General features: G+C 36.9%; 1 protein-coding gene across 1 annotated transcript in view; it reads right to left on the reverse strand.

Moving 5' to 3' along the window:
• The window catches only part of NBAS (NBAS subunit of NRZ tethering complex), a 191,303-nt gene that overhangs the window by 146,888 nt on the left and 31,640 nt on the right, over positions 1 to 12,775 (reverse strand). Inside the window, exons 17-20 of the mRNA XM_074579377.1 lie at positions 11,778 to 11,912; positions 11,429 to 11,507; positions 10,567 to 10,671; positions 10,140 to 10,276 (exon numbers count right to left, since the gene is read on the reverse strand). Of these exons, the coding sequence (XP_074435478.1) occupies positions 10,140 to 10,276; positions 10,567 to 10,671; positions 11,429 to 11,507; positions 11,778 to 11,912 (456 nt within the window). The remainder of the gene's footprint in view (positions 1 to 10,139; positions 10,277 to 10,566; positions 10,672 to 11,428; positions 11,508 to 11,777; positions 11,913 to 12,775) is intronic.

Raw genomic sequence — 12,775 nt, forward strand, 5'->3', positions numbered from 1 at the left:
CTCATTTAAAACAAACAACAGCAGATACTGTTTTACACCATATGCAGCTAAGCTGTTAGCTACTCGCTGCGTGACAAAGAGGATTGAAAAAAAAAAAGGTGTATTTGCATTCAAACATAGGAAGAACTCTTGTGATAAACTGTCACAAAAGTCTACTATGTCTAGAAAATACCTAGCTGAGGAATATTTGAGCTACATATTATAGACACTTGAGAAACTTCAGGTAAACGTTGCACTGTACCTGCCTGTACCTATTTTTTTTTCCCCCTTGGCACCCGCTGTTGGCCTTTTACCTTCTGGCCCAATCTACCAAGATCAATCTCACGTTTCACCACAAGATTTTGAAGGAGTGAAACCTACAGTTGTCCAGGCACATCAGTTCAAGAAGTACTATATGCATACTTCAAAAGTTTTAACAGACCTCACCACGAAATACTGAAGAGAAGATTGTTCAGTTCACGGGAAAGAACCATCGTGCACTGCCATCTTGACTGGAAAATGTCTACTCCATCTTTTTTCCCTTCTCACAGCAGAAAAAGAATACTTTAAGTCAGGTGTATGGATAAGCCACGGAAAATTATTTTTAAAGTATTTTCTGCTCTGGCTCACTTTGCCATTTTAAAGGTATTCAGGTCCATCATAGGAATAAGTGGAGAGGGGAATTTTTGACTTTTAAATCAACTATCACCAAGAGTCAAGCAGCACTCAGTAACTGTCTCCTCCAAATGCTTAAAGAAAGCAACACCAAAAAAGATACAACTGCAAAATACCTCATCCTACTAGAAATCAGCGATTATAGAAAGTCAGTCTTAACAGATAGATTTCTTGATAAGTTCACAAAAAACCTGCAAACTCCACACCACTGAGAACTGACTGCCAACTTCATTCACCTTTTCAACAACTAAAAAAAAAAATAAAAAAAAAAAGCACCTCAGAACTCCCTCCTGCCCCCAACTGTCCTTACTTTGTCTTCCCATCCTGAAGAGTTTACAAAAACCTCTTTGTATTTGAATCCAAATACAAGAACTGGAATAAATCAGTCTCGACACTAGCAAAGGATGGGAGATCCCTGTACCCAAGTCCTTTATAAAGGCAAAGAAATTATTAAAACACTGTATTTATCTCAAAATTTATCACAAGGTTTTTCTTAACTGAAAGTTATGTTTTAGCAGAGATTTTTTTTTTTTTCCCCTCAAATTTCCCCATCAGTAACTCCAGTGACTCACGCAGAAACAGAGAGCATCAAAACTTTGGAAAAGTAGCTGTTAAAATGGAAGCAAGTCAGCTGAGAAGGATTTCAGGCATCAAAACACCATTGCATTCTGCAAACTCAAACCTGTAAACGCCGATGAGACAGGGAAGAAAAAGAGATACAGACATGAACACACATATGCAAAAAGCCAGGCTTCCATTTTTCTATCATGCTCCTGTTTACAACGTGTGTGCAGCAAATCCAGCTGAACCGCGGCATATGCCCTGCACACAATACATGAGTCTAACTGGGCTGGAAGCGGTGAATTTGGCATGCGTAGGTAGCTCACCGTATGTGCAACATACACTCCGTGCTACTGTATCCAGAATTCATTAGTCTTGTTTTGATTTAGAAACTGAAATCCCACATAGGTCAAAGACACATGCAGGTTAAGACTGCATTACTACACGGGGGGGGCGCTCACCCAAAATTCCAGATATGGGGACAGATTGCTGCAGTCGTTAATGCAGGTGTCCCTCTTTTCCAATTAAAAGAAACTCTCAGCTGTGCTATACCATAACTCTACACAAATAGTAGTGTGGGGGCTTTTATTTGGATTTGTTTTTTCCCTGAGACACTGCTTCCCTCCCCACCCCCCGCCTTTACCCTTCTCTCTTTTCTTTTGAGCAGTAGAATAAATATGATTGGATCTCAGTAAATTGACAGAATACGGAGGTATTCAACTCTATTTCTTCAGAAAGAGCTGACTTTTCCTGTATTGCTCTTTTCACGCTATTGTTTACATTGGCTTGGCAATTTTTCCCATTCTTTGCTTCGACAAAAGAGGACCATACCATTGTAGTTTCTGTATCCTACCAACTGCATTTATTCAAACCTGCAGCTTATTTTTCTCTCCAAGGACAGCCTTTCAAAAGGGGAAGGTCTAATTCAGTTTTAAGGTCAGAGTCCAATTCTTTCTATTACCAATGGCATCTCTGTGTGGTTTTTTTTTTTTCCTTTAAGCATTTCATACAGCAGGCCTGTCTCCAAGACTCATCTAGCTGAGGATTAGAAGTTTATATATATTTTTTTTAAATCCTTTTTCTTATAAACTTGTGCACAGAGTCCAAGGCAAAAGGCAATTCACCCCAACACATTTAAGAAACAATATCTTTTTGTTGAAAGACATGCACATTTTTAAGAGTAGGTTTGTTTTGGTTTTTTTTTCTAAAAATATTTTGGGGATAAACCTTTGCTTTTTCTTTTCAAATCATGTCTCACTGGCTGACAAAATGTCATAAACATTAATTCTGCATTTAAAAGCTTATCTGTTACATACTGGAATAGTTCTGAACATAACGTATTTAAGTAAGACACCAAGCACTGATCTGTTAGAGGTGAGAAAGCTACAGATGAGAGATACGGAACCATAAAATAAGGTAGTGTTCCCATGAAATGGTTCCGTTATCCACTCAAAATGTTGCTTGATTCCAATTTTATTACGTTTACTTTTAAAGTTATCTTAAATTTGTGTTTCGGGAAAAGAGGAACGCTAGATGTTTTGTGAGAAGAGGAACCTTCAAATGTTCTTTTCCTCTTGCAGTAAAATCTGGAAAACATACTTCTAGTAAGTGTACAGCTGTAAGCAAGTACACTGTAAATTGTTTTAGACTTCACATTCAAATTAGCACTTCCATAATCCCACTACATACAGTATATATATTATATATACAGTATATATATTATATATACTGTATATATATTATATATACTGTATATATATTATATATACTGTATATACTGTATATATAATACAGGATCTGCAAGGGAAGTTCTATAAAATATTATTTTTTCATTTAATCCAGAAACTCATTTGTCCAAAGTCTGTAACTTCTCAGACAGCAATGGGGAAATCAATGCCAGTTTCTGTTGCTCTGAAATCCTACGGCTCTGAAACAGTTTTATTATGTCACGATTATTCTATAACTGAGGATGAAATATAATAAGAAATGGATCCCAGATATGTAGTCTTACAAAGCTATGATATGTATTGCACTTTTTATACTGTGTGAAAATATTCTTTTCCTCCATTATAGTAGATCAGTAGTAAATGAGTAAATGCAATTATGTAACTGACTGCATATTTTTAGATTTCCAGTTATTCAATATACTATGTGATACAACAGTGCTGGCCAGAGAGGTAAGCTCTTCATTTTCCAGGAATATCCACAGGCCATGTGACAAATTCATCAAGTCTGAAGTACAGCTGATGCCTAAAACAGAATGCCAAAAACACCACACATTTTGGGAAAACTGATCTAAATAAACTGGTGGAAGAGATACCCCAGTTGCTTTTGGGTGCCAGTTAACTACCCTTCAGAATTCCTACTGTGCATATTGTGATGACGGGTCTTCAGAAGCAACTCTGGCAGCAGAGGAGAAATGCTGTGTTTGATTTTGTATAAACAAGGCAAGCAATGTTTTAATGACGTGGTTAACTTCTAACAGAATTTTGGGAGAGGGGAACTTTTTCTTCTCCTAAAACAACCTAGACTGAATAATCCAAACATCAGAAAACTCAGCCAACACTATATAAGTGCAGTTTGGAAGCTTGCTGTGTTGTTTTTTTTCTTGCTATATACAATTAAAATCATGAGGCAACAGCTTTCACAAAATCCAAATGGGCTATTTTAAAGACACAGCTGAACTCTGAATAAGATCAAAGTTGTCTGTCACAATATAGTGAAAATACTCCTTCACAATGGTATATGTATAAAGCATAAAGGATGTTCATGGAAGAAACTTTGTTCTAAACCCTGTAAAAAGGCAACAAATAAGACAACAGCAGCAATACACTTCCATGAGAGGACTGGGGAAGGCAAGCCAAGGTACAGTTCAGGACTATGCAGGCAAAAGACACACATCGTAAATGAAGACAGATCAAGTCAGGCATGAACAAGCCAGAAATAAAAAGAAAATCCTGTTAATGCTCTGTGGATAAACAGCACAGACATAGTTCAATTCACATGCTAGAGGAAGGGATGCAAAGGCTGCTACTGGCCCACCTGAAACCTTCTCCAGGCTGAACACACCCAGCTCCCTCAGCCTTCAAATGCTCCGGTTCTCAATCACCTGGAGCCAGTTCAGCAGGGGGACACCAAGTTTACTGATGTCTTTCCTGTACTGGGGGCCAGTATTCTAGATGCAGTTGAACAAACGCAGTAGTCCGATCGCTCAGTCTCCTGGCTGTGCAGGACAAGATGCTGCTGGCCTCCCCCGCTGGCTCATGTCCTCTTTGTGCCCACCAGGACCTTCAGGCCCTTTTCAGTAGAGCTGCTTCCCAGCCAGCCTCCAGCCCTTATTGTTGCAAGAGTTTCTTCAGTTGCAGGAACAAGATTTTGCATTTGCCCTTCTTGAACTCCCTGTGGCTCTTGCTGGCCCACTTCTCCAGCCCGTTTAGGTCCCTCTGAACGGCAGTTCAGCTCCAGCATAGCAACTCCTGTGAAACTGCCCTCCTTCCTTGGTGACAGCTCATGCCCTCCACAGCTCCCTCAGCTTCAAGTTCTCATTCTTCTCTTCAAAAACTCCTCCTGACTAATACCTTTTGCCAGCTCACTTTCTGCAGCAGCCTTCTGGCTGCAGTGAGCTGCTCCTGCTACTTTCCCAGACCCTTGCATAGGCCAGTTTATAAAGAGTTTCTTTTCCTCCAAACCACTTGCTTTAATTTTTACATGGACCACAATAACCTTCCCCACCTCCTACCAGAAGTCAATACAGATGGAACACAAGTGCCATCATGACAAGTTAATCTTTCCCTCAGAAGTTATTTTTTCTAATCCATGGTAGAAGGTAAGATTTTATTTCCCCAAACACATCCTTGAACTAGTATTAACTACATTGATCCCTCTACCTCTGAACTGTTTTTCTTCTTTCCCTTAGTGCAAAGGAAAAGAATATATAAAGAACATATAAAACTTATGTCCTTTTTCTTTATTTGAATTCACTTGTATAATGATACAATGAATAAATAAGAAGAACTGACCACGGGATTAATTCTTTTAACAGGAACACTTCTGAACTACACTAAAACCAAAAGCAGTTCAGCTTCAGAAGATAAGAAGAAAAACTAGTGAGGACTATGTATTAGACAGTTCTGCAGATGTTCAGTCATCAAACCTATTTACATACAAATACTAAGAAGAGAAGAGATGAAGCTGTAAGAGCTTCATCGAAACTGCAGCGCCACAGGCAATAACTAAAAACCTAGTTCAGAAGGAGACATCATTATGAAAAGGCAAAGTTAACCTCTTAGTTTAATTGTGTAGTATTTATCTATTCATAGTTGAGAGTCTACTACATGGAAATTTTCAGGCTTTGAAAGCTTCAGGAAGATTTTGGAAGGTATATCCACTCCCACACCCCAGTTCATCAGGCAAATGGAGTTCATCCACAACTCTCCAGTAAAAATTCACTTTAAGCCACGACTGAAAACCAGTGTTTGAGAAAGTTAAGGAGTAAAAAAACATATAAAAAGTTGCTATCTTAGAGGGAAGATTTTTTACTACTAGTGTAATGTGCAATATAGCAGACTTACGGCTGCTGAGGGAACCATACATTTGAATTTGCCAGCATCTACGGGTTTAAAATGTGAGCATTAATGTTGCAATATAGCAGTTAAATGCAGTAAAAGGAATAAGAAAATTAGAAGAAAAGGAAAAAGACTGGTTATATACTTATAATGGTGGTAAAGCATTATTTTCCTCTGAGATCACCTTTAAAAACCTGAGGGCAACAGTCTTAACTAGAGGCTAAGAACACTAGCTGTAGGTATTAAAATAGAGATTAGGAAGAGCTATCAACTCCTTTGACTATCTGAACTTTTACCACCTTCACTCTGAAGCCTGCGCATCTGATGGATCTTTGAGAAGTAGTATGAATCCCAATGACTAAGAGACAGCAGAGATTCAGAAGCCATCATTATAAAAGAAGCTGAGAAATAATACGAAAAGAATTAGGAAAACATTACAATCACAATTCCGCAAAAACACATTACGGAGTAATGTCATCCTATCACAATACCAATTTGAAGCTGCCAGGCATGTACAGCCACTGATGCATCATAATATTTTAGATTCCTTCTCAACTCTGTGGGCTGTTGAGCTTATACAACTTGCAGCCCTTTTTGAGAGTCTCATGAATACATAAGTCATCTGCTCAGACACGACAAACCTCCTCCTGAACAGTTCTGAGAGTGATCCCTAAAGGTACTAAGCTACAAAACATGTGCCATAAACAAGAAACAAAAGAATATCTACCACTTGAGACTTTTTACAAGCAGATACAGAAAAAAAACTATGTATGCATTTCCTAACAACCTGGCCCAGAAGAAAAAAAAAAAAAGTAAATTCTCCTACCTTTTTTCCCCCCGTATGTCATACCAACTTTTCCTTGACTGATAAGGCCTTAAAATTCTTGTGACACTGGCCTCTAAATGTCATCCTAATGTAAATGACACGTGTCAGTAACAAGAGAAATAAGTGCTTTATGCCTATAAAATACACTAGCAAAACAAGCCTTTCTTTCACTAGGCCCTTAGAATTTACTATCTGCAGCCGAACTGGAGTCTCCAGACAAAAGTGGCAGTTACGATGTAACCTTTACAAAAACATTTCTTACAGGTAATGAAATTCTTCAGATATAGGACTTCTATGTGCATTTGTGGTGGTATGTAGCAAGCAATTGTCATTCGATGCTTTTGCAGTGTCAATAGCTACAGGTGCCTATTTGTCCCACCTCACCTGTTCCATGCACAAAGGCACCACCTGCTACACAATCCTAATCCTCAGCCAGATTCCCCTGCAGATGGAGGAACTAGAAGGACACAGAGCAATGTGGTGAAGTTCTATAAGGGTAAGTGTCACCTCAGAGAGCTCCAGCTGGGAACCAACACTCTTACTTAAAATGCTTCCGTATACACAGACAGAATATGGGCAGTTACCAGCAGCACTTCATCCTACACACATACAGGGCCATATACAAACACCTAGGAGACAAACTACAGGACTTTTTTTCCTCCACTAAAATCTTTTCTGCCTGCAGAGCTGCACACTGCTCGGCAAGAGGCCTGAGCTGCAGGAGGCATCAACAAAGCACTGAACAAGGCATTCTTTAAGCAAGGCCACCAGGGCAGGCTGCACTCTTAACATGGGCACTGGCATACAGTTGGTCCATGTTAGTGGTCTCATGATGTGCACCACAGCAACCAATTACCCCATTGGAATCTCCTAGTACAGACAATTATGGCCTTGAATTTTCAGAAAAACAACAAGCTAGAAGAAATCATAAGAGAGATCTGTCTTTTTTGCAGCTGAGAGTAAAAAATTACTTCTGATATCCAGCATACACTCTACTTCATAACTGCAACAGTGTGGAATTTAAAAAGGAAAACCAGACTAAGTCATTTTCTGACTCAGAATCCTTTATAAAATTTGTCTAGAGTCAAAGTTCATGAGGACAGATTGAATCATTCTCACTCCCTATTCCAAGACCATTGTAATTACAAGTGGCATTAGCTGTAGAGACACTTGTAAATTGTAATGCTGGAGTCAATTTTCTAGCAATTAAAACAATGGGGTTTGTATTTTTGTAATGCTTTCCTTTTGTTCAGAAGTTTATTAATTAGTCAGCACTCGCAACTTTTTAATTTTATGTGGGAATGAAATAGTTTTGTAGTTGTATCATAGCCTTGTTCAATCAGTTAATTTAAGGCAAATTACTTCTCCATACAACACAATACGTAGACATAAACTAGATAGCACATTCATTTAAACTGGATTTCATAACAACTACGTATCTACAGCATGCCAGTAATCATAGCCATACTAATAACTCACTTAAAAAATAAATGCTAGAACTGAAAGGCCCAATAAATTCACTTAAAATGACCAAGAACTTCAATTCTCTTTGATTCACATGAAACAAGAATTGCCAGAAGCTGAACTGGGAGGGGAGGGGGGGAGACTCATCCCATTTAAAAAAAAAAAAATCCACACTTTTTACATTAATAAGAAAGTGTTACTTTGTACAACTTAAATCTGTTTCATTAGTATATTATTCTCATTAATAGATACATCATCAATACTTATTTCGTTCTATTACATTAATAAAATAGAGTTTTAGGGAGCATAATTAGCAATGTTTTGCAAATAATCACTTTTGCAACACAGAAACAGTTTTAGAAAAACATTAGATAAAACAGAGTATATTTTTATAATTATATGGGATTTGCGTAGATCGGATTTGCCCTCATCCCCATTTTGTAGTTGTCCAAAGACAAACATTGCAAAGCCATACAGTATTATCTGTTCTGCAACCTGAAAAAAAAAAAAGTGTGAACCTACGCATACCTGATCCTAGCACTAGAAAGTTCCATCTGCCACAGGAATAAAGATTCAAACTACATACTTCCATTTTTCAACAGCAGACAAAACTAAGTTCTTCACCCATAACTTCGCATCTTACTACTACATCACTGGTGAAATGTTTTATTTTGACCGTCATTTTGCCTCTTGGCACATAAGTCAGTTTCTTAAACAAACCAACCAATCACAATAAGAAAATAAAAAAAAAAAAACACAAAACTAAGAACAAACAACCTTTCATAAAGAAGGGGAACATGTTTATGAACACCAACGAAATACCATCACCACATTTAAGAAGCCCGTTCTTCCCTCCCTCTCACATTATAAATCTTATCAAAAGAGAAAAATTGGATTATATTTTACCAATTTTATAAACACTGCAATAATTTCTCTGCATGGTCCTAACTATTACCTGAGAGAAAAGGATAAAACAAGTGTTTTCACACCAGAACTAAATAACTGTGTTCCTAATACTACCAACACAATAAAAAGGGCACTGGTAAGTATTAGATATCATGAAATAAAGATTAACTCCTGTTCAGAAAGGACAAAAGTGGTAAGTATTATAAGCTAGGAAAGAACATCAGGGGAATAACTTGATGAATTAAAAAAAAAAACCTCTTTATCTACATAGAGAATTATCCAAATGGGACTATTAAAACTTTGAAGTGAAAAACTTAACTATAATGCTGGAAGATTAAAAAAAAAAACAAACAACAAAAATTAATAATAAAACTACCCCTCTGAAGTAAGGCTTCAAAGTCCTGTTGTGAAATATTAAACAATGAAGTCTTTCCCGATTCTTTATGGCCACTGAACAATATGCTTCAGAACTAATTTCGTAATTGAAGTGTTTGAAAGAAACACTCTGGAAGCAAAAAATTCTTTTAATTAATACACAGAACACTTATGACATTCAAGGAAGACTCTCTTATGAAAATTTATATGAAATTGACAGTAAACTAACATCTGATGCTGAAATAAAAGAGTAGGAAAGTCTGGATTTAAAGCTTTTCATAATTCTACCTTAGCAAGCTGCATAAGAATCAGTAACAAGGAGATGAATGATACTGAAGTTACTGACTGCTTAAGTGTTACATTACATTTCAAAACAAATGCAGAAAAACATAATTGCTTCCAGGGAGCTAAACACTTGTGTTATTAATTTCCTAACACTGGCTGTTATTACAAACCAATTACAGACTTGTACTTAACACTTGTGAAAATCTTGGCAGTTTCGGATCAGAGAAGATCATGCCTCCTCTTATGTGTCACGAAGGCAAGAACGTTTGAAGTCCCTACTTTCCCGGTAATAACCAAAAGAGACCAAAAAGCTTCCAGGAATGGCACAAAGTAAAGCCGAAAATGCCAAGTACATATGGTCAAGTACATAAAGACAAACCTGCTCTCTTGATTACACATAATAACCAACAGCAGATTGCCATATATGGAAAATATTGTAAGTATTAACATAAAAATCTTTTTTTTTTTTTTTTTTTAGTTAATATCCATAGATGCATCCTTACCAAGCTTCAGGCAACAAGAAAGCATATTCATGTGGTGAAGTAGTCTCTGGAAAATTGGAGAGAATTGCCTGTCTGTGTGGAAGTAAAGCTGATCCATGGAAAGTGAACAAAATTTCCAGGGCTCTGACATTGCTTTCCTGAAGAGCAAAACATTAAGTTGTAGAACTATCTTAAGATTGATTTAGACAGCAAATGAGCAAGAAATCTAATGCAACGTGTCATGCAACAAACATTTAATTTAAAACTTTTCTTTAGCAATAAAGAAAATTAGCTCAGGGTCACTGCATTTATTCATTTACAATCAGACAAATACACCCCCCACCTCTTAAATTCCCTTTGAGATTCAACCAAGTTCAAAGTGAGTAAAAAACTGCACTTAAGTGCGTACCAAAACAAAATGACATTCTAGCAAAATAAATATTAATACCCGAGCATAAGTTCTTGCAGAAAGTACAATATTCTGATTTCTGAACTTCTTGAAGAATTCTCCATCGTAGTGCTGTTCAGCTGCATGAGGCCCTCCAAGGATTTCCTTTAAATGAAAAAAAAAAACCACACACAAAACAACAACAAAAGACCTAATAAAAGATTTGGTTTTATGCAAGACTTACAAAAGCATCAAAAAGCCTACACGTTTCTTTATCTGAGGATGAATAAATATGAGATATATGCGGAAAAGTATGCTGGTTTTCATTTGTTTCAGTATGAAAAAAACAGATGCATAAGGTAAGACAATTCTCTGTCTTATTTTGGTTAGGGTTTAGACAACATTAGTTACAAAAAGACGTGGTAAAAGTCATTACGTGACTAGTGCTAACTGCAAAGTTAAAATTAAAAAAAACTAAGCAAAAGACAGTTTGACATTCCAAGGACTTTCACTTCAGTAAGTTCATGGAAGAAAAAGATTCCTTAGAGAATCTGAATAGAACTTCCTAACTAGACTGACAGAGGGAAATAATAATAATCCCATGCCAACTCCACATCCCATGCTGTTGTATACCTTAATTCGTTGCAGACACAGAATGTTCAAAGCAGGCCTCTGCCCAACTATACTTCTCAACACTAGAAGCCAGCCATTTGCAACAGTAAAGCAGGAGAAACACAATAGCTTGAACAGAAAACAGCTTATTTTTCATAAGGGAGAGACTGTAGCATTTCAAGAAGACCATAAGCATTAATATTGCAATATATAACAAAAAAAGAGATACGACAATGTGACAAAAAAGTTACAGGAATACCTATGGAATGAGAACTCAAAAGAAGTGCAGCCAGCTACCCAGTGTCCTCACCTCATAGGTTTCAAGGCGATCAAGGTAAGTTAAGAGCTTCAGCCTGCTGCGGCAGAGTTCTTTCTGTTCCAGTGTCAGCCTGCATTCAAAACAGGAATTTTCACGCTTGCAATTGGTACTGTACATCACGTGCACATGAAGACAACAGTTACACATTTTAACAACTTTCTCCGCTGGAATATACCAAGAAATTAAGTAAACCAAGAATTTTGGTGCAATATAATGCCAATTTAAATTTAAACCACTTTCCTATTAGGAATAACATACATGAGAGAAATCACATTATTGCAACTGTGTATTATAATAAACCTATAACTCTGAATAAAACATTGCCTAACATTTCATTTACTTTGAGAAGTTTACTGATAATAGCAGTTCTTGACGCTTCTTGGCCTCTTTTTCCTTTCTAGTATCCATTTCTTCATCTGGTGACAAAAAGTCTTCATAGGGAATTTCAACATCCATCTCCCCTGGTAAGATAAATCTGGAAGACAAAGCCAACAGTGTAATCAATGTTGATTAAAAAAAAACAAAAAACTAAAAAACAGATAACAAACTAATTTTTGAATAAACATACTAAAACAGCTTTCCGTATATGTCTCTACTAAAAATCTAGATTTTTATAGAAAAAAATAATAGTGAATTTTGCTGTTGTAAAGCAGCAGGCACTTATCACAAGCCAACAGGACCATCACCTCTTGTTTCCACCCTCTCCCTAAAACAAACAGAAAAAAAATAAACAACCAACTACACAGCTATGATGGTTGATAGAAGTTTCTAAATTCCACAGGTAGCACTGGGATCGGCAGCAGCTCTACAGCATACCACGATAAGAAGATGACTGCACGACAAACGAACAGCCTCTTCTATTTCTACCACCAGGAACTGAATACTGAAGAGAATTGTCTCTGCATTTATTTCCCCACTGACCCGCTGTGTTTTGCTTTGTTCTGCTCCCCACTTGAGCAACAGAAGATCATTACAACAATTAAGACATGCAAAGTGTATTTATAGTAGTAGTTGCAGCTTCCAGAAGAGGCAACAGAATCTCACAGAAAAATAGTGACATCAGATGTTCTTTATGATGAAGAAAATAAAGAGCATCCAAAGAAGAAGGAAAATGCAGTACAAAATAAACAATGATTTTACCTTTGTAAAAGGTAAAATGAGAATAGATATCTTGTGGGCATCTTTAAAATAGTTTGATTCAAAGCATTACTTTTCTTTCTGTCCTGCAAAAGCACCTTAACATTTTCATTAGTGATTGATAAACAAGTTGTACCAAATTATTAGTAAGGATTTCATACACCATTCTTTAGAAAAAGAAAACAAACAAAAAAATACTCT

This window comes from Larus michahellis, chromosome 3 (genome assembly GCF_964199755.1).
Source record: "Larus michahellis chromosome 3, bLarMic1.1, whole genome shotgun sequence".
NCBI classification, from domain to species: domain Eukaryota; kingdom Metazoa; phylum Chordata; class Aves; order Charadriiformes; family Laridae; genus Larus; species Larus michahellis.